The 27,482-nt window shown below is 43.4% G+C and overlaps 1 protein-coding gene across 2 annotated transcripts; it reads right to left on the bottom strand.

Moving 5' to 3' along the window:
- Window positions 1-1,675: 1,675 nt before the first annotated feature.
- On the bottom strand, window positions 1,676-26,205 carry TMEM272 (transmembrane protein 272). Of its 2 annotated transcripts, none has more exons than XM_030199409.1 (5): window positions 25,955-26,205; window positions 21,969-22,047; window positions 9,231-9,290; window positions 6,796-6,878; window positions 1,676-2,221 (listed from the first exon to the last, which is right to left on the bottom strand). In XM_030199409.1, exons 2-5 carry the CDS (start codon window positions 22,024-22,026, stop codon window positions 1,856-1,858), a joined length of 567 nt encoding a protein of 188 aa, XP_030055269.1. In that variant the 5' UTR covers window positions 22,027-22,047; window positions 25,955-26,205; the 3' UTR covers window positions 1,676-1,855. The 2 variants fall into 2 exon arrangements, with proteins under 2 accessions (XP_030055269.1, XP_030055270.1); XM_030199410.1 differs by lacking the exon at window positions 25,955-26,205 and adding an exon at window positions 25,314-25,383.
- Window positions 26,206-27,482: the final 1,277 nt, after the last annotated feature.

The raw sequence follows: 27,482 nt of genomic DNA, 5'->3' as shown, positions 1-27,482 counted from the left end.
GTATTGAGAGCTCATTTGACACAGTAAGCATGATCTTCAATGTTAACTCAAAAAGAAGGGGCAGAGAACCATCTATCAGAACAGAAATTCACAACACTTTTCTAAATATGGGTTCCCGTTTGCACCCAAACCCCAACTATACAGGACTTCCTTAAACAATGGAGTTGTATGTACCCTTTTGGGCTCATTTTCGAAAGAGGATGTCCATCTTTCGACATAAATCGGAAGATGGATGTCCTTCTCCCAGGGATATCCAAATCGGTATAATCGAAAGCCGATTTAGGACGTCCCCAACTGCACTCTGTCGCAAGGACGGCCAAAGTTCAAGGGGCATGTTGGAGGCGTGGCAAAGGTGGGACTTGGGCGTGTCTAACATTTGGACGTCCTTGACCCATAATAAAAAAAAAAACAAGGACGTCCCTGATGAACACTTGGACGTTTTCACCCGGACCTGTTTTTCTTATGACTAAGGCACAAAAAGGTGCCCAAAATTACCAGGTGACCACTGAAGAGAATCAGGGATGACCTTCCCTTACTCCCCCAGTGGTTAATAACACCCTCCCACCCTCACAAAACATCTTTCAAAATTTGTCGTGCCAGCCTCAGATGTCATACTCAGGTCTGTGACAGAAGTATGCAGGTCCCTGGAGCAGTTTTAGTGGGTGCAGTGCACTTCAGACAGGCGGACCCAGCCCCATCCTCCCCACCTGTTCCATTTGTGGAGGAAACAGCGAGCCCTCCAAAACTCACAACAAACCCACTGTACCCCACATCTAGGTGCCCCCTTCACCCCTTAGGGCTTTGGTAGTGGTGTACAGTTGTGGGCAGTGGGTTTTGGGGGGCTCAACACACAAGGTAAGGGAGCTATGTACCTGGGAGCAATTTATGAAGTCCACTGCAGTGCTCCCTAGGGTGCCCAGTTGGTGTCCTGGCATGTCAGGGGGACCAGTGCACTACAAATGCTGACTCCTATGACCAAATGGCTTGCATTTGGTCATTTCTGACATGGATGTCTTTGGTTTCAAAAATCACCGAAAATCAGAAACGTCCATATCTAGGGACGTTCAAATCTAGGGACGGCGAAATTTAAGGATTTGGACGTCCCTGACAGTATTTTCAAAATGAAAGATAGACGTCTATCTTGTTTTGAAATTACGGGTTTCCTTGCCCCTAGATTTCGCCGTTTTCCAAGGACATCCAAATTGCAACTTGGACGTTCCATTCGAAAATGCCCCTCCACATCACCTAATTCTATAAAAGTCACCACAAATTGCATGCACAAATTTGGGTGTGTGTGCAATTTAACTGAACAACAAGGCATTGAACACCAATAATTGGCTTTTTAACAAGCAACTATTGGCACTGATTAGATTTATTGGCATTTAGATGTGCAAATTTAGGCATAGGATCTGTACCTAAAATTTACGAATGATCTGAAAAAGGGGGTGTGGAAATGGGAGGGTCATGGCGTAAAGGGGCATTCCTAAAATTAACATACGTTGTTATAGAATAACGGGTGATATGTGCCTAATGTAGGAGTATACATTTGCACCACGTTTCAGTTGGAGCAAATGGCTGCGCCTAAAGTAAGGTGTGATTCCCAAGCATAAGCACTATTCTATAAACCTCACCTAACTTTAAGCATGGCTTATAGAAAAGTGCTTTTTTTGGCACTGATTTTTTTGGGGCTCCATATAAAATCTAACCTTATGTGTGTTATGCATTCTTCATCTCAATTTCTGTCTATCTTTGAACCCTTTGGCTTTTCAAGGCAGGGTTTTTGGACAGGTAATGTGGATTAATGCTAACATGAGACTCTCAGACCTGCAGGCTTGAAAGGGAGAAAATAGAGCTCTCAGTCCTGCTCCACTGCACCATAAATCTGCTTGGAAAACCAATACAAAACACAGCTGCACAACAGCACCAGAAACAACACCACATGGCTCAATACTAGAACACCAAGGGCAAAGATGTACAGGGTTTTATCGCAGTAATCTTGGGGCTGGTGGAAAGGTGGAATGAAATTAGGTGGATAAACTGAAAACACCCAGTAATTGCCCAGTATGAACCAGATGGAGAGGAAGAGGCTGAGCGTCAGGTGGATGTAGTATTTATGGGCATTCAGTCTCCATGGATATTCATCATCGTCATCGTCGTCAATCACAACCGACTTGGAGAGTAGCTGACGCATTCTGGTGGAGTCGTACAACAGAAGGATGACCTGTACACAGCAGAGACAGTGAGAGAAGATGATTAGCTTTAAATGTGGTTGAAAGGAACTAAAAGCTTTGGAACTTAGGGAGTAGTTTTTAGATCGTTTTGTTTTCATGCTAAGAATGCACTTTTAATCAGAAATGAATAGGATTTTCCATTTTAAGCTGAAAAGTAGGGCTGTTGGATAATTAAAATTTGTAATTACAATTAATCTCACGATTAAAAATGTTTATCTCTGCAGAAGACATCTTAAATGGAAGAAACTGGACTCACACCTTTCATCATAACAATCTCCCTTTTCAATCATGGGATACCTGCATATCTCTTTTGGTTAATCCCACTTGCTGACTATATTATTCTTATTCTACCTAACTTCGATACTCATGTGATTGATATGTTTCTGGTTCTTTAATGTTTCCTTTTTATTTTTGGTATCTCTACGTATCAAAAATCAATCAACGTATTTTGAAAAGGAGGGTAGTTAGTGGGGTCCCGCAGGGGTCTGTGCTGGGTCCGTTGCTTTTTAATGTATTTATAAATGACCTAGAGATGGGAATAACTAGTGAGGTAATTAAATTCGCCGATGACACAAAATTATTCAGGGTCGTCAAGTCGCAGGAGGAATGTGAACGATTACAGGAGGACCTTGCGAGACTGGGAGAATGGGCGTGCAAGTGGCAGATGAAGTTCAATGTTGACAAGTGCAAAGTGATGCATGTGGGTAAGAGGAACCCGAATTATAGCTATGTCTTGCAAGGTTCCGCGTTAGGAGTTACGGATCAAGAAAGGGATCTGGGTGTCGTCGTCGATGATACGCTGAAACCTTCTGCTCAGTGTGCTGCTGCGGCTAGGAAAGCGAATAGAATGTTGGGTGTTATTAGGAAGGGTATGGAGTCCAGGTGTGCGGATGTTATAATGCCGTTGTATCGCTCCATGGTGCGACCGCACCTGGAGTATTGTGTTCAGTACTGGTCTCCGTATCTCAAAAAAGATATAGTAGAATTGGAAAAGGTACAGCGAAGGGCGACGAAAATGATAGTGGGGATGGGACGACTTTCCTACGAAGAGAGGCTGAGAAGGCTAGGGCTTTTCAGCTTGGAGAAGAGACGGCTGAGGGGAGATATGATAGAAGTGTATAAAATAATGAGTGGAATGGATCGGGTGGATGTGAAGCGACTGTTCACGCTATCCAAAAATACTAGGACTAGAGGGCATGAGTTGAAGCTACAGTGTGGTAAATTTAAAACGAATCGGAGAAAATTTTTCTTCACCCAACGTGTAATTAGACTCTGGAATTCGTTGCCGGAGAACGTGGTACGGGCGGTTAGCTTGACGGAGTTTAAAAAGGGGTTAGATAGATTCCTAAAGGACAAGTCCATAGACCGCTATTAAATGGACTTGGAAAAATTCCGCATTTTTAGGTATAACTTGTCTGGAATGTTTTTACGTTTGGGGAGCGTGCCAGGTGCCCTTGACCTGGATTGGCCACTGTCGGTGACAGGATGCTGGGCTAGATGGACCTTTGGTCTTTCCCAGTATGGCACTACTTATGTACTTATGTACTTATGAAAAAAAAAATGTAAACTTGAGTTAATTGGTCTGGTATCGCTGTACTTACCCGAGTCTTGGGCAGCATCTGCAATGCAAACAGGCTTTCTTTGCCAGCCCTGAGAGCCTTCCTACAGCTGTGTCTCACCTTCTCTGATGCAACTTCCTGTTTCTGTAGATGCAGGAAGGCTCTCAAGGCTGGCACAGATAGCCTGCTTGCATTGCAGATGCTGCCTGTGACCCAAGCAAGTACAGCGATGCTGGACCAAGATTGAGAAGTATCTTTGTGGCAGAGCAATGCATGGCTTTACAGTAATTGGTGACAATAACAATAGTTCAATGGTCTTTCACTCCCCTTATCTCCTTTTCCTACCATGTTCCCACCCCCTAATAATTACTATATTTGTAGCCTAGCAGTTTCAATACAGCTCATTTTCTTGGTTCTTCCAGTTCAGGCACTCTAGTAACTACTTAATTTCCTTATCTAACAGAAACCTCTCCAGCTGATCTGGTTCAAGGAATACATATTGAGTTTCAGAAAGAGAAATTAAACATTTGGATGGAAACTTTAAGAAAAACTTAACTCCCAAAGCCAATACTCTAGATTTAAACTGTAGAAACTGCTTACGTCCAGCCTGAGTGGCTCTAGAAACATCAGGAAATATTTGAAGTTTTGCTCCACAGAAAAGAAAATCTTTTTTTCTTAAAATAAGCTTTCAAAACCAGAAATTTGTCTACATCCAATAGAAACCTGTAGGGTGGAGCCTTGAGTAATATAATCATGAGCGGTCTCTAAAAATGTAGTCAAATTTTCCATCAAATTAGTTTGTCATGACAAAACATCACACTCTCCATTTCACTGAGATTTCAGTGCTTTGTTTGGCAAGTAAAAACATTTAGAATTCAAAATAGAATCAGCATTTGACAAAGCCAATATTTATTTGAAATATTTCTTTAACAAGATCTCAGCAGATAATAAAGGACAAACTGGAAAATTTATAAGAGCACAGAGTAAATGCGCATGCACAGGTGTCCTAAGAAGGCAGACGCCGTTTTTTTCTCTCGGCACCGGGAAGCCCACGCTGTTTACACAGTTGGTAAAACAAATACAATTGTTCTCAGGTATGTTAAAAATTTGGCAGAATAATGGAGAGGATTTTTTGGGGGAGAAAGTATATGTGTCTCATGATGTTAATCTGCATTTTATAGTTGAACCCCTGACAACGCTTTTGCGAAATGCAGTTACTGTGTCGGGATTCATGAAGAGAAGAGAAACTTATAACAAGAATATTGAAGTTGGTGCAGTTAAGAGAAATTAAGATAAATGTTTCAGCAGTTGTGGAGCTTTAAGGGGCCCATGGATGACATTATGACAGTGAGATAATATACTCTCAACAGCCCGAGTTTGTGATGAGAAACCATATGAACATATAGTATGAGAGTTTTTGGTAAAGAACATTAACAGGAAAAGGAATCATCTTTTTTTATTAGACCCTTTGCCTTCTCACTTTGAGAATGCCATCCTGCCACCACTTGCACAGAAGGGTTTTCAGTCACAAAAATACAACAGGCTTTTGTTCTATTTCAAAAGCTCTGCTCTCTGATTCATGCACTTATGATGCAAGTCGATCTCAAATCCTGGTGGAAGACTTTTATCCTCCCAATGTAGATACTAGTTGCAACTGGGGGTAGGAGAATAATTATGTGACTCTTCTGTAAAGGACTTTATATAAAATCTCTAGCATCATGAAGTAAAGATGGGCATAGCATAAACATTTTCAGTTTGTTTTTGGTTCATTTGGGCTTTTCCCCAGATTTTTGGACTTTTTTAGTTCATTTCACACATTCATTTTAATAAAAATTTGAGCCAAATGTACTCTACACAAATACTAGGCACTAGTACTCTCTAAGTACTTTAGTGCCTTTCCAGGGAGCAACAATTACATTAGAAAATAGGAGTCTGATTCAATATGACAGGTCATATTTGGTATTCCAATGTCAACAAATTAGCTGTAATTTTCAATTTTCATAATCATTTTCTGCTGAGAAAAGAAATCTAGTGTATGTAAAATGAGATCATGTGTGTACGTTTGCTGCCCTATAGTGGTCATTAGGTGCAATGACAAGATGTTTTTCATCATGTTTTAGGGGTCCTTTACTAAGGTGCGCTAAAAAATGGCTTGCGGTAGTGTAGGCGTGGTATAGCTCTTCCTGAAGGTGGCTGCCTCTCAAATAGGTTTAAGGCTGCCTTGTGCATGATAAATGCTGAGATTCATAGAAAGAAATTGTGTTTACACTGAAATTTAGCTGAGTTTTTCCTATCAACTTTCCTATTTAGAGGGCTGAGTCAGACTTTCAGTATCTTTAATTTAGCTGGTTCATTCTGTCACAGAGTCCCTAGCAATGACTCTTGAGGCTTGAATACTAGACTAGAACAAGACAATAACTAGGATTGATCAAGGTAAATTTTAATGTTGTTGTACCTCCATGAAGTGCATCCTGCACAAAAGGGCACATGAGGATTACTGAAAGCAAAAAGGCAATCATGAAATAGGAACTAAGATTACCAGAAATACAGGACACAAATTGGCTCAAGAGAAAGAACCAGAAAGGCAGTTGCTTTCCAACCCGAAGGTCATAAGTTCAAGGTTGGCTAGTTCTAGTGCCTGATATCTCTGAATAGGAAAAACAGCTGACACGAAAGAAACCTGTCATTTCATGATTTATTCCTGGTTAGTAACAATATGAAATGAACAAGGATTTCAAACAAATGCACATCACTAATCCTTTATTGAAGTGTTGCAGGGTTTATTTCTGTCATTTTGGCTAGAAATAATATGAAACTACAAATGAATTTCAAATGAATGCACATCCCTAATTCTTTATTGAAGTGGGTTGCAAACAAAAAAAAAAAGGGGGGGGGGAAAGCTTTGCATGTTATTTTTTTCCTTCAGTTTTGTAAATGGAAGATGGACCCACAAGTCACAATTAGCACACACCAAGGAGAATGTTTTCAGAGATTATGTAGGTTACCTTAAAACTTCCGACCACCCCTCCTACCAGCAAATATAAGGGGATCAGAGGCTGAACTGGGCAATCTTCCATAAACTTCATTCCTAAGGGTCAAAATATTTAACAGTTATTGCTACAAATCATGAGAAAATGGGAATTACAGGTCTTTGAGATACAAATAACACTAAACATCTCTACACAGCGGAAGACTTGAAGCTCCAAATAATACTAGCTAGAGATTCAGGGGCCCTGAAATCACTAAGTCCACACAACAGCTGTTAATTCTTTATCCACAGTATCTTTCTCCTGCTTCTTTCCTCTCCCTTCCCTTCCCCTCACATCTTTCCTTTGCCTTTCTTCTTCTCTTTCCAAGAATTTGCCCTTGTCTCTTCTCCCCCCTTTCCAGTATCCTTCCCCTCTTCCTCTACATATATATCCCTGCATCCGTCCCCTCTGCCTTTTCCCCCATTCCTGTATATTTATGTATTCCTTCTTTCCCCTACATCCATTCCCCCTTCTCCTTTCTCCACATCCTCTGTATCTCTTTCCCCTGCCTCTTCATCCTTTTCCCTTCATCTATTCACCCTGCTGCTTTGGCCCCCTTCTCCTGCATCCATTCTTCTGTTCCCCTTTCCCTGCATCCATCCCTTGCCACTTTTCTCCCACTCAACCTCTTTTTCCCTTCTCTTTCCCTCCCAAGCAGGCATCAGCCAGTTTAACTAAGTGACAGAAGCCTGTCTTCTGTGGCTGATCACTCTACACAGCCTGTGTTGATACTGTAAGCATTTTTAAGATTTGTGGTCTGGCATTTTCTAGTTGCTGCTTTTATGATGCAGGAGCTTAACAGATATGAAATGATGACCCACAAGATTTTAAAATGTTCACAGTGCCATGTACTAGCAGAGTCAGTTCAGAGCAGTAGTTCCCAAACCTGTCCTGGGGGACCCAGGGCTGCTGAGAGGGGGTGCAAAATTCCCCTGGCCCGGGCCTCCAAGGGGGGCCTGGCACTGGGGTCTCTCTCTCCTGCTCCATTCGGGACCTAATTGATTGCGCCCTGACAGGAGCAGGAGAAAGAAAATTCTGGTGCCGCAGCTGGGAGCCCTTGGAGGCAGGGGAGGACCTGTCCAGTTGAGCGTCTGCTTTTCCTCTGAGGCGCGCATGCTCGGTTTTGAAACTGAGCATGCCCTGAGAGGTCAAGCAGCCGCAGGGGCAGGCAATCAGCAGAAGAGCAGCGCTGGAGGAAGATGTCTTCTGCTGGTAGGGCCTTGGGATCCCTGCCAGCCAACAAGGTATTTAAATTGGCAGCAATCTGGGGGGAGGGGGCAGTGGTGATGATTGAGGGGGCGGCCGTGACCCCGGGGGGGAGCGGCGGACACGATCTGGAGGGGCGGTGGCCCTGCTCTGGGCCCGGTTCAGTCTCTCGGCGGCCCTGGGGGGACTCCCTAGCCACTCAAGTTTTGAGAATATCCACAGCAAATATGTACGAGATAAATCTTGATGCAATAGAAGCAAATCTATCTCATGAATATTAATTGTGGATATCCCGACCTGACTAGGACAGAGCTTGGACCCACTAGTTTAGAGTGATTGGTAGCTGAGGGACAGGCTCCCATTAACCTGATACATATAGAAAATAATGATAAGGGAAAAACAAGACATGGAGAACTTTCAGTTCAGGTTTCTACAACTGCTTACTGGCTTTTGGTAGATCTAGCAATGGGGTGGCAATACCAGATTGTGATGTGTGACATAGTTAGGAGTATAATTTTTTGGAAACAAATATGTGTGTCTGGTAGGGATCTCATCCCGGAAAAAAGTATTTCTCTAAAACTGTTTTTAATTATGAAAAAGAAATGATTTACGCCCATCCATATATACACTGCGTGGTTCTAGGTCAGTTCTCATCTGGACAGTTCCCACCCACCAACTCCCATCTGGAAAACTACCACCTAGGTCAATTCCCACCGCTTCAGGGAGGGCAATTCCCACCCTTTACAAGCATAATGGAACAGGGACTGGCATCTATCTCCTTCGCTTTCCCTTCCAGACATGGAAGCTTGAAACCCGATTGCAATAGTCTACCAAAACCAAATATGTGTCTCTTTGGTTTTGCTTATAATATTTTCCTTTTCTGTGCCTTTGGAGAAAATGTCTATTGAATAATGCCAGGAAAGTGCATTGACATTCTTTTTGTAATAAACAGTAGATCATTCAAAACCAAGCAGTTTATAAATTAAAGTGTTTTTTTAATTGATAAATTTATAAACTGCCTGATTGTAAGTGACCTACTCTTTATTACAAAAAGAATATCAATGCACTTTCCTGGTATTATTCAATATAATTTTACCCCAAAGGCACAGAAGAGAAAAATATTATTTTTTAATAAGATCCACTGTTTTGTAACTTATGCTGTTCAGAAAAGAACAAAGGCCATCTCTTTTTGTTGGATACCTTACCTGTAAACGCCATGGACAGCGGCAATGTGAGAAAGCCAACAAGTGCGAAAAGAAAGCAAACTTCAGGAAAGAGGAAAAAAAAAAGATCTTGTGATTGGAAGCCTTACCCAGTAATGAATTTTATCAGTAGTAATAAAGTTTGCATCATTGATTATGTCCTTATTAAAAGTAAAACAGCCTTCCACCAATGACTTCTTACCTAAATAAAAATGCATAAGCAGTGGGATTTTTAACAGGTATGATATAGGAGCAAAGTATGTAGAGTAACTTCTCTGTGCATTATAATACTGGTCCTATTTCCCCCTCCCCCCCCCCCAAAAGTAAAGAATGAGAAGAAAAGAAAAATAATTCTAGCAGGGGAAATGAGGATCGATTCTTAGAGGTCTATTTGTCTAGCTGTGACACTCAGTAATGCATACTGAGGTAAATTTTTAAAATGGCACTTAAAAAATCAGCGCCAAAAAAACCTGCTTAAGCAGTATTCTACAAGACGTGCCTAAAGTTCAGCGTGGTTTATTGAATACATGCTTAAGCGGAAAGTCACGCGTAAATTTAGGCGCAGCTATTTGCACCAATAAAAATGTGGTGCAAATGCTCATGCCCAAATTTACACATGGAGCACCATTATCCTGTAATTATGCATGTAACTCAAAGACACGCCCCCATTCAGACCCATGACCCTCCTATTTTCACACCCCCTTTTGCTGGAACGGGTTTAAATTTTACGCGCATTGGTCCCAAGTAAATCATCAAGAAGATTCAAACAGCCCAAAATACTGCAGCCAGATTCATATTTGGTAAGACAAAATACGAGAGTGCCAAACCCCTAAGAGAAAAACTGCATTGGCTTCCACTCAAAGAACGTATTACGTTCAAGGTCTGCACCTTGGTTCATAAAATCATTTACGGTGATGACCCAGTTTACATGTCAGACCTCATAGACTTGCCACCCAGGAATACTAAAAGATCAGCACGCACATTCCTAAATCTCCATTTCCCCAGCTGCAAAGGACTAAAATACAAATTAACACATGCATCCAGCTTTTCCTACAGAGGCACACAGCTATGGAATGCATTACCACTTGACGTGAAAAACCAGCGCGACCTAACCAACTTTCGGAAATCACTGAAAACTTGCCTGTTCAACAAGGCATACTGCAACAATCCTTCATATGAACTTTAACGCATTATAATGTGATCTCTTTTATACCTGTTTGCTTAATTTTATTTTGTCATTCATGTTCTCTATGTAATACCACTTGGATCTCTCACTCTGGAATGGCGTTTGCCATGACGGAACAACGTAAGCCACATTGAGCCTGCAAATAGGTGGGAAAATGCAACAAATAAATAAAAATAAATAAATAATTGGTGCCACTAATTTTTTGTTAAAAAACCAATTTTTGGCACTAATTGGCTTGTTATGCAATTAAACTGAATGTGTAAATTGGGAATGTACCTAAATTTGTGAGAATCATTTTTGGCGACCTTTGCAGAATCAGGGGGATTATTTCCAAGTGCTCCCATTATTTGCAGTGGGGCCCTGTTTACTAATAAAGTGCTTTCACACATGTTGCATTCTGATGATAAACAGACCCCTTAAAAATGTTACAAAATTAGTGTGCCACAATTTCTGAGAGGTGAATAATAAACCCAGGTCAGAAATAATCCTCAGACTGAATGCTCTGAAAGACCGAATTCAAGAAGAGAAGAGCAGAAGATGGAGAAAGAGAAAGACACAAGGAAAAATGTCAGATGTGTTTCATTTCCAAGGACCTATTAACTAAGGGGTCCTTTTATTAAGCTGCAGTAAGCAGTACTGCACGCTTACCACAGCTTAAAACGGCTTACCGCAGGGTGCGGTCAAGTGTCCTGCAGTAATTTCCTGACCTCAGCACACAAACTGTGCACTAAAATATATTTTTAATTTTATCGTGGAGGGGGCATGTCTGGGGGCAGAGAATGAGCATTTCTGTGCTAATCAGTTAGTGCAGTGTGATACCGTGAGCGATGGTTGAGGGTGGGCCTGTACAATAAGGCTTAATCGAGGTTTACATGTGTAAATAGTGGAATTTATGTATGTATATTGAATATAAGTTGAGACCCCGATTTTAGAAAGCTGGAATTTACATGTGTAAATCTGCAATACATGCGTAGGGCAAAAGGGTGTGACTAGGGCGGGATGAAAAAAAATATGTGTATTCCGCATTTCAGAATCGGAATTCATGTCTACAATCACAGAGATCAATGTTGGGAGTTATAGCTGCTCATGGGTAAATATAGGTTTTGTAAAAGTCCTACAGGAGGGATTAGGAAAGTTTACTAAATTTCTGTTATTAGTATAGGGTGATAGCCTGTGGAATGATAATATCCTAACATTAAGTGGTCAGAATTTTTTGTTTGAGAATAACATCAGAATTCTAGAGATAACACTATCCAGTTTATATGCTGGTCAGGAAATCTTTTCTCCTGTTGAAAAAACTAAGGAGAATTTGTAGTCTGTTAGATACCTCCGTTTCTAGATTTGTGGTTCAAAGCATGCTTCTGTTGGTACTAGATTACAGCAATATTATATAAACCAGTTGCCAGAATTTAATTAAGAAAATTCAGACAATTCAAAACACTGCTGCACAGCTAATATTTTCAGCCTATAAATATGACACAGTTACTCCACTACTGAAAGACCTACATTGGCTACCAGTTGAAGCTCGGATTCATGTTAAAGTATGTATGACGGGTTTTTTAAATCCTTTATGGATTAGCACCTGCATATCTGTCTGAGTGGATTCAGAATTCACCTAAAGAAAGACATCTTCGGGATTGTATGCTGTTACATTTCCCAAATCCTAGCAAGCTGAGATATAAACTAATTTTTTTCCTTAAGTTTTGCTTATCAAGCCCCTGCCATTTGGAATGCACTTCCCATTCAAATTAGAAAGATACAGGATTATTTACTTTTTATGAAGGCACTGAAAACTTTTCTCTTCAAGAAATATCTGGATGTTTAGTTGGTTTTATTCCATCCTTCTCTAACCTATATTGTTGGCTCTTAGGGGCTGCCTGGTTCTCTTTAATTTGTAATCCATAAAGAATATGCAGGATGTTTGCAGAATATAAGAACAATTGTAATGCAATGTAATGTAGTGTTACCTTCTTAATAGCCCAGTGTATCCCTCCCACTCCCAAATCGATAGTGCTGACTAAATGTGGGCACTGTACTGAATTGGAAGCTTGTAGACGTGTAGGGTCTTAGAGCATCTGCTTACACGTGTTAGTACTAAGAGGTGTATATTAATGAGTTGCTTCCATTAATGCTTTAGACACTGACGATTGTAAATTGGTTGATCCCACCACACACAGCTTGTAACATACACATGCACTCAATGCTGGCAGATCCTTTTCCAAAATACTACCGGAATTTTATTGATTTATTATTTACTCAATTTTTTTAGCCTGTCCTCCCAGCTATGTCTGACACACTATAAGCTTTGAGAGGATCGTTATGGTGTTTGCTTGATGTAGGTAGTTGATTGGTATTATTTGACTCTCTCTGTTTGGAGAACAGTACCTTTGCTGCAATACAGTGTTGTGACCCCTGAGGAAGGCGGTATACCTACTGAAACATGGTCCCATGTCAGGTCAGTTTACAGCTGTGGTGCTTATTAAAGACTATTTCTCAAACCCATTTAGTTGCAAGGTTTCTTTGGTCCACCTCTACTTTTTTGGCATTATCCTTGTTTGTACGTAGGGAGTGTGTTTCCTTTTTTTGAAGATAACCCTTGGCTAAGAAGTCCATGCATATGATTATGGTGAATTGTTTGTCTTCAAAGAAACTAAAGTTGCTTATCTGTAACAGATGTTTTCAGAAGCCAGCAGTTCATAACACAACATTTCTCCTGCCCTTCTTCACCTGAGCTCATCAGCTTAATTTCAGAATTGAGGTCCACTGCCTGGCTGTGGGAGTGTAAGAATCATTGTGCATCCTCTGAGAGATAGCCAAGTATTAGATGGCCAGCTCTGGAAAATGTGTCTGAGTTATTCCCATCAAAATAATGTCAACCCATGCGTGTGACTGGTGAACTGCTGTCTTCAGAGAACAGATGAGCAACACTGCTTCACTGGCACTTGGCTACACATTTGAGAAATGACAGACTTGAAAAGAGAAAAGAGAGACAGAGGTGATGCATGACATTGAAACATTTGAACAGGGGTAGGGCAGAGTCTGAGAGACAATGAGAGTGACCAGTTGTGCCATATACAGTGGATTAAGAAAATACGAACAGGTGTTAAGGATGCTTGCTTTGGAGTTAGAAGTAAATAGGATGGACCAATAGGTTGAGCAATCACACAAACAGAAAATAATCTAGAAGAGCATGTAAGGGCAGGAAGCCAAATACCTGGAAATGAAGGATGTGTTCAAGAATATTGATGAGTGGATGGAGGAAGATAGACAGGCAGTCTGAAAAAAGTGGTGAAGAAAAGGTTTCTACTACTACTATTTAACATTTCTAGAGCGCTACAAAGTGTACGCAGCGCTGTACAAACACAGAAGAAAGACAGTCCCTGCTCAAAGAGCTTACAATCTAATAGACAAAAAGTAAAGCATTTAAATTTAAAATATTTAAGCAGTCAAGCACAAGAGAACAGTCACAGAAGGACAGAAGATGTTGAAGGGTGGTGAGTGTGATTAGGTGTAACTCTGGTTGGAGTAGTGGGAGAAGGTGATAGAAGAATAGAAATGGGTGAGGTAAAGTAATGAGTGGGTTGATAGGGAGGTTATATAAGACATGTCACTCTAGGGGTGGGTGGGTAGAGGGGTAGGGTGGGTGGGATTAAGTCTAAAGCAGGAGAAGGTATTCTCTGCAGCCTATCTGTGAGATGGAAAATGCTCTCTGAAGCTGCTGCTATAAGTTGTTAGTTTTCTCTCCCTGAAAGAGATCCAAGCCACACCCACGAAGTTCAAACTGTCAGTGGGGAGGGTGAGGGGAGGAAATGGCAGTGCTTGATGAAAAAGAGAGCTCAGTTTGATAGGAGATATACTATAGGACAGGGGCGTATCTGAAAGTCGGCGGTAGCGGGGGCCGAAGCCAGAGTGAGGGGGCACATTATAGCCCCCCCCCTAGCCGCCGCCATTTCCGACCCCCCCCCCTGCCGCCGTGGGCACCCCCGCCGGCGGGGGACCCCAACCCCCACCAGCCGAGGCCCGCCCCCCCCCCGCCGCCGCGAGGCCCTCCAAGCTCATCGGGACTCGTCCTCCGCCACTCCGCGCCGCCGCCCAAAGAAGCCGCCAGCCGAATGCAGCCCCGGACCGAGTCCGACGCCGCCGCCGCACGCCGCACATGAGTCTGACGTCCTGCACGCACAACGCGCAGCAGCGACGCCAGACCCAGTCCGAAACCGCACCCAGCCAGCAGCCCCCCCGAACAGCAGCACAGAGCGACAGTTTCTCCTAGGGAGCCTGCATTCATGTCAAAAAGAAATGAAAAATACAGTGAAACAGCCTTGTCTTGTTTTGTTTGGAAAACAAACCAAAAATATTCTGAGAAAAAACAATTATTTTTTAAATTTTGCAAATAATGTGTGTGGTTTTTTCAAATATCGTGCACTAAAAAGACAACATGAAAAAGGACCAATGAAACAAAGGGGCCCTTTTACTAAGCGCTGTTCCCAGCAAGGGGCTTTCCTGCGCACTGAGGCCACGTTCAGCATGGCGGTAAAACGACCCCATTTTCCATTTTCCCTATTAATGACCACATGCTAATTGCCCCATTAGTGCATGGCCATTAGCAAATGAGCACTTACCAGCACCTATTTTCTAGGGGTAACGCGCTGACCATGTGCTAATCGGATAGCGCACAGTGATGTATTTATTTATTTGTTACATTTGTATCCCACATTTTCCCACCTATTTGTAGGCTCAATGTGGCTTATATAGTACCGTAGAAGTGTTCGCCAATTCCAGTATGAACAAATACATTAATGTTGTGGTAGAATAAGGTTTGTGTGTACAGACACATTACAGAATCGTAGAAAGGAAGAGTTATTATATGTCCATTACGAGCTTTGGTTTCGTTGTGTTGCAGGGTACAGGCATTTAAGTTGGGTTGGTAGGGTATGCCTTTTTGAACAGGTTAGTTTTTAATGATTTCCGGAAGTTTAGGTGATCATAAGTTGTTTTCTCGGCTTTTGGTAATGCGTTCTGTAGTTGTGTGCTTATGTAGGAAAAGCTGGATGCATAGGTTGATATGTATTTGAGTCCTTTGCAGCTTGGGTAGTGGAGATTTAGGTATGTTCGTGTTGATCCGGTTGTGTTTCTGTTTGGTAGGTCTATGATGTCTGTCATGTATCCCGGGGCTTCGCTGTAGATATTCTTTTGAACCAGGGTGCTGATTTTGAAAGCAATACGTTCTTTGATTGGGAGCCAGTGCAGTTTTTCTCAGAGGGGTTTGGCGCTTTCGTACTTATGTACTTATAATACCTTTCAAGTATGATGAGCCAGTAATTGTTTCTTAAAATCCTTTAAGGAATCAAAACAGCCTTATAAGTAGTGGAAACTCTAAGTCCAAAGTACTTTTTCTATTAGTTCGTCAGCCCAACGTGTTTCGGCATTCAGGAGTAGAATTATAAATTGTAAAATGGACAATCTCCTTAAAGATAAACATAAATAAATGGATATAAGAATCTTCTTACAAAACCACAGTACATTGCTACTCTCCGCCACCATACTTGCCCCCGGCACTAAAAATTAAATTCTACTTGGGAAGCACGCGCCAATCCCAAAACTACCACGGGACACCTGAGTGCGGAAGTGCTTTTTACCCTGCAGTAAGCACGCATTAGAACTTAGGGTTCCAACATTTGGAAACAAAAAAGCAGCCAAGATGGCATGAAATGAAATGAAACTTCTTGGAGTCTGCAGCCTTTGTTTCTTCAGGGTAAAGGAGAGAATACATTTTTGCAGGCAATAAGGAATGGTTGAAATTCATATGTGGGGAACTGTAGAAAGTTATAAACAATGGGAAAGCCATACGTGTGCTAACTAGAAAGTTGCAGGGTTTCTCTAATCTAAACTTCAGAATACTTTCACATATGTTCGTGCTGATATTCAGCTGTTACAGTCAGTGTTTTTTACACACCAGCCACGGTAGAAAAAAAAACATCCAGGCAGTCAGCACAGGGGATCCAGATAAAGGGCAATTCTATATATTGGGGTATCCACATGGGCACACCGACCCTGAAATTCTATAAATGGCGCTTAAAATTACGTGTGCAAATTTGGACGCATACCCAATTTGCTCACGAAATTTAATTGAAAAACGAACCAATTAGCGCTGATAATTGGGAGCTAATAATCGATTATCTGCACTAATTGGCATTCATTGAAATTTACATGTGCATTTTTAGTCATGGACGCTGTGCAGCTCCAAAAAGGGGGTGCGGCCACGGGAGGGTCATGGGTGGATCAGCATTTATGCGTGCTGTTATAGAATAATGGAGATCTGCACATAATTTAGACACGAAGACTTACACTAGATGTAAAGTTAGGTGCTAAGTGTATTCTATAAATGGTGTCTAACTCTCAGAGCTGTTTATACAATAGTGCTTAATGCATTATTTTTTGGCACTGATTTTTCAGTACTACCCTGTTTCCCCGAAAGTAAGACATCCCCCGAAAATAAGACCTAGTAGAGGTTTTCCTGAATTGGTAGATATAAGGCCTCCCCCGAAAGTAAGACCTAGCAAATTTTTGTTTTAAAGCAGGGCCGCCGAGAGCCGGACAAAGCCGCCCCCGGGCCGCCCCCCCCCACCCGAGGTCGCCGGGCCCCCCCTCCACCCACCGTCACTCCCGGAACTAACCTTAAATGCCTCCTTTCACCTTTGCAGCAAGCAGCAACAGGGCAGACCTCTCCTTCCTTCCGTGCCCCGCCCTCGCGGACGTTACGTCAGGCGAGGGCGATACACGGAAGGAAGGAGTGGCCTGCCCTGCTGCTGCTTGCTGCGAAGGTGAAAGGAGGTGTTTAAGTTTAGTTCCGGGAGCGACGGAGGGTGGGCGGGCCACCCCGATCCAACCCCGATGTTTCCCCTGAAAATAAGACCTAGTGCATTTTGGGGGGCAAAAATTAATATAAGACAGTGTCTTATTTTCGGGGAAACACGGTATTTATAGAATTTGGTCTCAAATATACAGAAAACCAGCATTTTTGCAGGCAAGTGTACTCTTACACACATAACAGCAGCAGAACTCCTACAGGCTATTCTGTAAGGGCACATAAGTGGCATAGCATATAAATATCACCAGTGGCGTAGCTACGGGGGCCATGGGGGCCTGCCCCCCCCCAAATAGATCCAGAGCCCTTGATTTGGCTGGCGGGGGTCCCCAATCCCCCGCCAGCTAAAGCGTTTCTCCAGTGCTGCTCTCCTTACATTGCCTGCCCTGTTTCTCTCATCGCGTTCATGTTCAGTTTTAGTGAAACTGAGCATGCGCGACAGTGTTGCGCATGCTCTATTTCATTTAAAATCGAGCATGCGCAATTTGAGGGGAAGCAGGGCAGACAATGTAAGGAAACCATCGCTGGAGAAACGCTTCAGCTGGCAGGGGCTGGGGACTCCTACCAGCCAAGGTATGTGGCGTTGTGGCGGGGGAGGGCCAAAATGTGCCCCCTCATTTTGGGCTCTGGATCGCCTCCCACTTCAAGGTCTGGCTATGCCCCTGAATATCACATGGACAGATTGTGGGCAGGGCCTCTGAAAGACTGAGCAGGGCCTGGGGCAGGGCCGACGCCCCCTCCCGCCCCCCCCCCCCCCCCAAGGATCGCCGCCAGAACTGCAAGTACTTTGGCTGGTGAAGATTCTGAGGCCCTGCCAGCAGAAGAGGTCTTCCTCCAGCACTGCTCTTTCCTCTGCCTGCTTTGCCTGACCCTGCAGCTGCTTTTCTCTCACCCGTAGAGCATGCTCTGTTTCAAAACTGAGTAAGTGCGGCCTGAGGGCTCAGCAGCCACTTGGCAGGCAATGCAAGTGGGGCCCGGCACCGGAGTTTTCTCTCTCCTGCTCCTGTTGGGACGCAATCACCCGGGTTCCATCAGGAGCAGGAGAGAGAGAGAGACCTCGGTGCCAGACCCCCCTTGGAGGCCTGGGCCCGGAGAATTTTGTCCCCCCTGCCCCCCCCCCCCCCCTTGGTGGCCCTGATCGTGGGCAGGGCTGCCACCTACACATGCAACTTACAGAATACTCTGTTACAAATGCCCTTGCACGTTTGGGCACCTGCATTTTTACCATCTCTATGGCTAGAGTAACTGTGGACACCTAAGGGCCGATATTCAGACCATGGGAGGGAGCCCGGCTAAATCCCACTGTCGGTGGTCAGCCCAAATATTCTATGCTGGGCCATTTCCGGTGACCGGCATTGAATATCTGGGTGTTTTTTTTGTCTGGTTTAAATTTAAGTGGCCAAGCCGATATTCAGCACTTGCCGGTTACCTTTAAACCAGTCAAAGATAGGCCTATTATTTTAGCAGCCTAATTTGGCCACCAAACGTTGCTGGTGATATCAGCACTTAACAAGCAATAATGAGCACTAATTGGCACTGATTAGAATTTAGGTGCACAACTCGCTAAGCGTATTCTGCAACGATGTGTGCCAAACTTCTAGCGCGCGGAGCCAAAAAGGGGCATGGTTATGGGCGGGGAAATGGGCATTTCATGGGCGTTCCAAAATTTAGGCACCTAGTCATAGAATATGGCCCAGTGTGTCTAAATCTGCGTGCTGAGATTTACAGCAGGTTTTCGTTGGCATAATTGGATGGGCGCAGATATCAGAGCTGAAATATCAAACTACACATATTCTATAATCGGCGCCTAAATCTAATATAGAATACGCTTAGTCGGCACTGATTTCAGCACCAATTTTTTAGGGGCCAAATACAGAATCTCCTAACTGCTCATCGTGAGTGTTCAGTGGGAGGTAACCAGTCATCTCCTGCTGAATATTGCCTGATAGCCAATTAAGTGCCATTTATTTATTTATTGGTTCTTATAACCCACATTATCCAAAAACAATTTCAGTTCAATGTGGCTTGCATAGATTACAAAAGCTGAATTATAATGAGTGAGGCCTGAAGATTACAAAGCGAGGGGGCAATTTTACAACTAGTGCAGTGTTGTGATGGCCAATGGAAATTCATTAATATCTTGAGAAAGGGGCGTAGCTATGTGGGGCCACAGGGGCATGGGCCCTCGTAGATTTGGTCCTGGCCCCCCCACCTGCCGCCAACCCTCCCCCGCCGCCACCGCCACCACCACCACCACCGTCGGATACCTTTGCTGGCAGGGGACCCCGCCAGCAAAGGTACCTGACGGTGGCGGTGGGGGAAGGTTGGCAATGGCGGGAAGAGGGGGTCGAAAAGGGTTGGTGCCGGGGGTGCTCAAAGGTGCTGGTGGCGGGTTAAAAATGGTGGTGGGGGGGGGGGGGTTGGTAGTGTCAGGGGGGGCTAAAATGGGCCCTCTCACCTCAAGCTCTGGACCCCCCTCCCGCCGAAGTCTGGCTACGCCCCTGTCTTGAGATAACAACTTTATGAACAGGAAAGTTTTTAGGGATTTACAGAAGGACAGGTAGTTATCATTATGTCTTATTTCTCTTGGAAGAGAGTTCTACCATTTTGTGCCTAATAGGAAAAGCCGCGAGTAAATATAGATTTGTACCTGATATTCTTCCAGTTAAGGAAATGCAGAATTAAATCGTCTCTGGTGCCTATGGTAGCATTTTGTGCATCATTTCGTAACGTATTTTATATACAAAGGTACAGGTTTTGAAATGGACCTCGTCTTTATTGGGCACCAGTCTGATTAATAGTGGAGACGCCCTTTCAAATCTAGAAACTTTGAATATCAAAAGGGCAGCCGTTCCTGGCTGGTTAAATGGTTTTAAATAGCAAGGGGCTAATCCCAAATTCTATAAATGGCACTCAAAACTGTGCGTACAAATTTAGCCATGCTCCCGATATGTGTGTACAATTCAATTGAATAACGAGACAGTGCCAATAATTGGGTGCTAGCAATTAATTAATGGCGCTAATTGGCAATAATCTGAATTTACCCTAATGTAAGGTGAGCTGATACTGGTTCAAGATAGCCTCGATTTCCATATAAATTTCCATATGATTTCGATCATACCTAAACCTACACTACCCTAATTGCAAAGGACTTAAATACAAAACAACTTACACATCCTACTTCTCCTACATACGTGCACAACTATGGAATGCACTCCCAAAAGCTGTGAAAACAATCCATCACCATTTAAACTTCAGGAAATCTCTAAAAACCAACCTCTTCAAAAAGGCTTACCCCACCAACCCACCTTAAATCCTCAAACCCAGCAACACAGCATAACCAATGATCTTACTGGACAATATATAATCTACATTCCCTTCGACCCTCCTGTTGCCTGATACACACCTACCTCATCAGACCACATTACAACCTGTATTTGTTATCAACTGAACTGGCGAATGCCATTACGGTACTATGTAAGCCACATTGAGCTTGCAAATAGGTGGGAAAATGTGGGGTACAAATGTAACAAATAAATATAGATTTTAGAAACATCCATTACGCTCTCATAACCACGCCCACTTTTCAACTATGTGACTTAGAATTTATGCGCACCACGTTACAGAATACGCTTAGCAAGTAATGCGCATTAGTGCTGATAATGCTTGTTAACATCCAATTATCAGCACTGATTAGCTTGTTAACTAATTAAGTTGTGCGCATTGTTATGGAATATGCTTCGATTTCCACATAGAAATCGAAGCATGATATACAGAACTCCGGGGTTTATGCCTTTGCCCAGGACCTAGTGGTATATCAAGCTTATGAAACAAAATAAATACATAAATATTGAGCCTACTACCCAAATACCTTTTTTCTGTCCTACCTTTTTCCAGGATAGAGCCGCTGAAAATCGGTGGATGGCCCTGGTCAGCACCACTTATCTGGATTGCAAGTGCTGCTGCACGTTTAGTGCATTTGAAGTTCAGAAAACTTTCTTATCTTGAATTTTTCCATAGTACAACACACAACTTCAATATTCTTTTACAAACATACACCAAGTTCATATCCCTCACCTATCCTTCTCTTAAGTTACTATTTGCCCTCATATCCCCCCACCCCTTGTCTCCCCACTTTGCCTCCGTCTTCCCTCAATCCTGCCCCCCACTCCTACCCGAGCCCTCTCCCACTTCCCCTTCTCCCTACTCCTACCCAAGCCCCCTCCCCCTTTCCCCTTAGCCCTTGTCAATATTGTTCTAATCTTAACCTTTCCTCCCCTTCACTGACAAAGTGATTATTTTGCGTATCTGTTACCTTTTCCATTCTATCAGCCCTAACTGTTCCCTCCAGGCCCCCCCCCCTTTAATGAAATGTTTCTGTACAGTATTGCAGTCATGCATATATGTGCCATTCAATATCAACCTAGGAAACTAGCATTTCAGACTAATCTGGCATGCTGGAAGAGCCGGCAGGGAATCAGGGATTGGCACCTCACTATTATGGCGGCATTGTGAATTTGAGCTCATGAAAATGTGAAGAAACGTAAGCTCAAATGCCAAAGGAGGGTCAGTTCCTTTCTTATTTGCTGATCTCCCATAAACTTCTGTATATGAACACACAGAGTTTATATTACCATTCCTAATGACAGTAAATTGTAAATTGCATGCTGTAGCTGGAAAAGGAACTTACCATTGCTGGCAATTATGGAAATGCATTGGTGACAAGCTTTCTCCAAACTGGCTGACATTGTGACCTGTCTTCTGTTGTGCTTGTAAAAAAAAACACATAGAAATTCCATTAAAATTTCACATGGAACGCACTCATCTGATGTCAATTCTCCCTGCTGCACTTAGCAAAGAGATTCTTTCTAAACTGGTAATAAAATTGATAATTATTTTCCACCTTTTTCTCTTAAAAAGTCTTTTTATTCCAATGAAAGTCAATAGCATGCTAAAACATATCCTTCAGAGCTTGAAGACATGAACATAGATGTTATAGTGTTGGCTATCTCTTGCGAATACGTCAGCTAATTTAAATTTGAATATTTGGTCCTGACCCTATCTGGGCACAGAAGTTATGTGGGTATAGTCGAAATTCAGTGCTGTACCCATATAGCTAACTGGGCAAAGGTAGGGTTGCCTTTTGGGGACCTTTTACTAAGGAGCAGTAGGCCTAACGCAGGCCTACCGCACAGCAAAAGGGCACTACCGCAGGATGTGCTGAGGCATCCCGTGATAGTCTGGCCATCAGCACACGTTACTTCTGTGGTTAAAAAAATATATTTTTGGTTGTGGGGGTGTGTCTGGGGGGGCAGAGAGTATGTGTGCCTACGCTAATTGGGTAGCATAGGCACATTACACTTGCTACCTAATTAGCGCAGGAGTAGCGAGGAAACCCTTACTGTCTCCTAAATAGGTGACAGTAAGGGTTACCCGTGCTAATGGCCATGCGCTAATGGGGAAATTAGCACATGACCATTAGGAAAAAACCTGACCATGGCCATTTTGTCAGTCAGGCTAGAAAGAGGCCAGAGCATGCAGCAAACCCATGTACTAATCACAGCGCAGCTTGGTAAAAGGACCCCTTAGTGTAGCCCTACATGCCTGGTTACTTACGCAGACACTAGTCTAAATATTGCTGGTGGGTCCTCCCCACTCCACCCTCAGCCACCCCGGCACTAACCAGTGAGCGCCGCATGGTCACACTGGATTTTCAGTGGTACTGTGCAGTTAAGTGCAACAAAAAATCCTGGTTTAGCCTGCAATTTAACCGGGCAGGGGCCTCTCCTTTCTGGTTAAATCGTTCTAAATATTGACCCCATTATTTTTTTCAGATTCACTATCCTTAGCTGTTGGAGGCTGGATTGAATTATTTGCCTTCTGAGTTCAAGGAAAATTATAATGAGATACAGCAACTCAGGGTTTGGTCAGTGAATCCCCAGAAATATTTTCTTAGAGGGTTTGGAGTTGAGAGAAGGAGGCCAGTATTATATTTCTCAAGGAATGTGGAATTTCGATAAGGGGGAAGAGGGGTGCCTGCCTTCTGCCCTCCAGAGCCACAAAGTACAGTCCCTAACATGATGCTTCTGGTACTTCCAGGCAAACTAGGCATGTACCTAGGGACCAAAGAATTAGGGGAGCCCTATCAGTTGTGCTCAAGGGTTTTAGATGCTAGGATTTTCAACTGTCTGGGTATTTTCAGGATTCTACAGACTTGTAAATTAACAGTCTTGAAGCTAAAAGGAGGCTAAAGTGTCTGGGTATTTGTCAAGAGTCTAGCCCTCTGTAGCACCTCAATTTCCCCCCCCCCCCCCTTCCAGTACAGAGACTTTGGTAGGATCCAACCTTTGGGAAGACTACTCTAGCTGCAAGAAAAAGGGGCTGAGCTGCAAGTGCTGAGGGAGAGACTGAGCTCAGCAGTAAAAAAAAATTCTGCGGATGGTGCACTTAAGTTTTGGTTTTCTGTATATGGACCAATGATCAGAGTAGCTATGGAGCTAAGATTTTCTTGCTGAGCTTGTATGTTCTATGAAGGTCAAAAAACATGTTTTCCTGTGTTTTATTGAGTGAAAATTGTTGTGTATTGCTCCTGCTGGATATTTCACTCTGAGGGATTTGTTTGATTTTGTGTGGACGTCCGCCACCCTGTCCGTTTGTCCAGAAATCCGGACAAACGGGCAGATTGCTAGCCTCCCCTCCCTTACTAGTGCCCTGGTGGCCTAGTGACCTCTTCCGCCTTTGGGGCAGGAAAGAGCCTCCTCTTTCCTGCCCGGAGCGCTGCCCTGCATGCATCCTTCCTGTTGCTGATCCTCGGCGCTGATTCAAAATGGCTGCCAAGAGTTGAAGTGACCTCGCAAGACTTCAACTCTCAGCGGCCATTTTGAATCGGTGCCGAGATCACCAACAGGAAGGATGCATGCAGGGCAGCACTCCGGGCAGGAAATAGGGGGCTTTTTCCTGCCCCGATGTCACTAGACCACCAGGGCAGTAGTAAGTTAAGGGGAGGGGGTGACAGGGGGGGGGGGCGACGGGGTATGTGACAGAGGGGAGGGGAAAATGTGACAGGGGGTGGAGTGAGGGTGTGACAGGGGGCGGGCGGGGTGAGAAGGGGGCGGGGCATGTGTCCTCCTTTTGGGGGGACAAAATATGGTAACCCTATGACTGCATCTACAGTGTAATATGTAATAGCAAATTAAAATGGGGTCCAACCCCTTGATCATGTTATAAGCAATCCTGTGTTATATCTAGCTGTGTTATATGAGGTCTACAGTGCTGCTTTTGAGCTGGTAGGAAGAGTTGGCAGAGTCAGCCATCATGGAGCAGCTCTGGCACCTTGGAATGCTGTCAGGTCCAATCAGAGGAGATGTCAGGTCACCTAACAAGGGTGGAAGAACAGTCTTCAGTTAAAAGCAAAAAGGATAAGGCAGGCGCACCTTCAAGTGGCCAAGCTTGCCTAACAGACCGGAGATATCCTAAGCTAGAGCAGTACAGGCACAGGCAATCTGGTGAATGGGTGGGCAAAACACCTTCTATGTTAGCTGAGCACCCTACTTTTCCCTTTTTTTTTTGTACAAAAATCTTTTTCTTTTCTTTATCCCCCATTTTCCCTTCCAACTCGGACAGCATATCCGGAAGTCTTTGAGAGCTACTGTAAATTTGGGGGAGGGGTTAGAGAGAGAGGAGAGTTATATTTTTTTCTCAGTTCCAAAAGAAAGGGTGAGAGTGCAGTTGGCCATATTATCTCCCTCCTCAGGATCTGATGCAACCCTTCCGCAGTGTGCCCAGCCCCCGCCAGCTTTGACTTGCTTTTGCTCTGCAGCTCAGACCATAACCCTGGCGTGAAACACTTGTAACAGTCTAACTATAGCGTCGGGAGTAATTTACCATTGAATGACTTGACTACAGCTACTGCTCCACAGGTTTCAGTGCAGCTGAGCTGCATACTGCAGATCGTCAGCTGCTTTTTAAAATAAGAATAAAAGATATTTATTTGAAATCAGAAACAGTCATTGCAGAGCATGTGGCTTACGCTTACTAGTTAAGAGTCCATGCACAGCCAGATTTGGTTTATGAAATTCTTGTGACAGAAGCAGCCATAATCTGCACCTGTGGACAGTCTTAAAAATAAGAGATATCTTATCAATCAGAACAGTGTATCTTCTAACCACTAAGCCTTTCATTAAAACATTTATGGCAGAGTGAGCAACTAACTCCAGGTCACCAGGGACAGGATGGTTCAGTCCTGCTTTTATCACGCAGTCTACACAGTGACTTAAAAGTTCTTATATCGCTTGGGAAAAAAAAGGCATGAACACAAGACACCACCTGCAGTAACGCTTGGGCTGCCCCGTTTGAAGAGGTCCGATAGCTTAATTTACATACTTAGGCACAAGACAGACAAATTGTGTTTCTACTTAGCACTCCCTTGATCAGAACTAGGGAACATTTACACGGATTATTTATAAAGCAATAAAGAGGTGATGGAAATATCTTTTCAAGACTGTCCTTGGTTTTTAAACACTTTTTCAGTGCAGAATTCCTGTCATTTTCAAAACAGGAATTTTCCTTGAACTAGATTAAACAATCACACACTGTGTGCATTTGTCCTGTAAATCGTTCGGTAGAAATGTCAGAATAAACTTTATCTGTCAAGATTTTATGATGTTTTCAACTTACCTTTTTAAGGTAGCCCAAACAGCAGAGAAACAGACTGTCTTCAATATTATTCAGGCATGCAAATAAAACGGTTTATGCTGGGAGGCACAATGTTTTCAGAAATTCCGATTTTAGAGTTCAGCTTCTTAGCTGTCGATTAAACTTCATTTCTTTTAAATCCATCTTCCTCACGCTCTCTGCGACGAGTTCTTTCCTCTTTCTCTGTTAAGGCAAGAGTAGCTGATGGTCTCTGTTTCCCACTCCCACGCACAGGATACCTCACAATTTGGCAAAATTCCCGACACGGGCAGGGTTTTCGCACTACCAGCAGGGGGCAGCACAGGAGGTAAGGAGCTCCAGAACAATTCTTTTCTTTAAATTCATTCATCAAGGGGGTTGTAGGCAGTTACAGCTGCTGCCTGTGTGGTTTTTACGCGCTGCCTTTTATGTATCGTTATATCAAAGCATGCTAGATAAGATTCCACTTTAAATCGGTCTTGTCCATAGATCTGAGTGTTGGAGGAGGTCGTTCTTTTGCCTATCTCCTCCTTGCTGCTTCCGAGTATCCCTCTCACGTTCTCTCAAACTGAAGACTAATAACTGCACAAAACTTTATTCTCTCTTGAGTTGCTTGCCACAAATCTGAACCCAATAACGCCTAGTCGGGTTTTTTTTTTAAATACCAATCTCTGTTTTCGAAGAAGACAATGTGTTTGGCAGACGATCACACCGCTGTCACAATTTAAAAAAAAAAAAAAAGGAGAGAGATTTGCATTTAGTCTCAGTTGTCACGGAATAGTTGACTATGAATTATGAAAAGTGGCAATTCGTATAACAGGGTGGATTATCAAACCCCATGCAGTTGGTTGTTAGACCTAATCATCCAACTTATTCACTCAGATCTTGGGTGCTGGTCAGCTGTCCGTCTCTAACAGTCAGAAGAGTGCTTTGAAAACACTCCTCATCCTCCTGTTTTGGGGTAATGAAGACTGAAAACTAGGGCTTAATTAAGTCTTGCATAAAAGCGTGGAAAAGAAAATCCATTTGTTTACCTAAAGTAACACAGTGCAGCTTTGCCCAACGATTTTATTTCCTGCACATCTTGCAAAGCAAATTCTTACTTTAGTGTAAAGGGATCAGTGAGGTCAAGCCTGCTGTGGGTCCTTCCCCTTCTTTGAATCAGCACTGTACAATGAAGTTTCAGGTGATATTACAGGGTTGACAGTCTTCCATGGTCCATCTTTCTGGCATGCAGGAGACCTTTGGGAGACAATGACTGAGGTCTGTAGGGCACTTTTCTAGCTGGTTTCTTTTTAATTTTCGGGTCTGGGGGTTCGGGTCTGGTGCCCTATGAGTGTGGGGGTTTGTGTTTGAAAACCGCCACGCCAGGGGGTGTGGCGGGTGCTTGAGTTGTGGTTTAGAACCTACCAATGGGGTGATTTGAGGAGGAATCTGTGGTTGTTGCTAGGCAACATGGAGGGTGTGGAATTTAATGAGTGAGTTGCTTGAGGGGATCAGAATGCAAATATATTTCTTGTTTCTGGGGGGG

Source organism: Microcaecilia unicolor, chromosome 4 (genome assembly GCF_901765095.1).
Source record: "Microcaecilia unicolor chromosome 4, aMicUni1.1, whole genome shotgun sequence".
NCBI classification, from domain to species: domain Eukaryota; kingdom Metazoa; phylum Chordata; class Amphibia; order Gymnophiona; family Siphonopidae; genus Microcaecilia; species Microcaecilia unicolor.
The sequence above is the reverse complement of the archived record's forward strand: the minus strand, read 5'-3'. Positions and strand labels throughout refer to the sequence as shown.

What these genes read in the sequence shown, in the direction of transcription:
- TMEM272 (XM_030199409.1), bottom strand. Translation starts at nt 22,026, where the DNA reads ATGTCAGCCAGTTTGGAGAAAGCTTGTCACCAATGCATTTCCATAATT. An exon ending in TTCCATAATTGCCAGCAATG is followed by an intron (nt 9,291 to 21,968) that starts GTAAGTTCCTTT and finishes TCTTTCCTGAAG; the next exon opens with TTTGCTTTCTTTTCGCACTT. An exon ending in GCTGTCCATGGCGTTTACAG is followed by an intron (nt 6,879 to 9,230) that starts GTAAGGTATCCA and finishes TTTGACCCTTAG; the next exon opens with GAATGAAGTTTATGGAAGAT.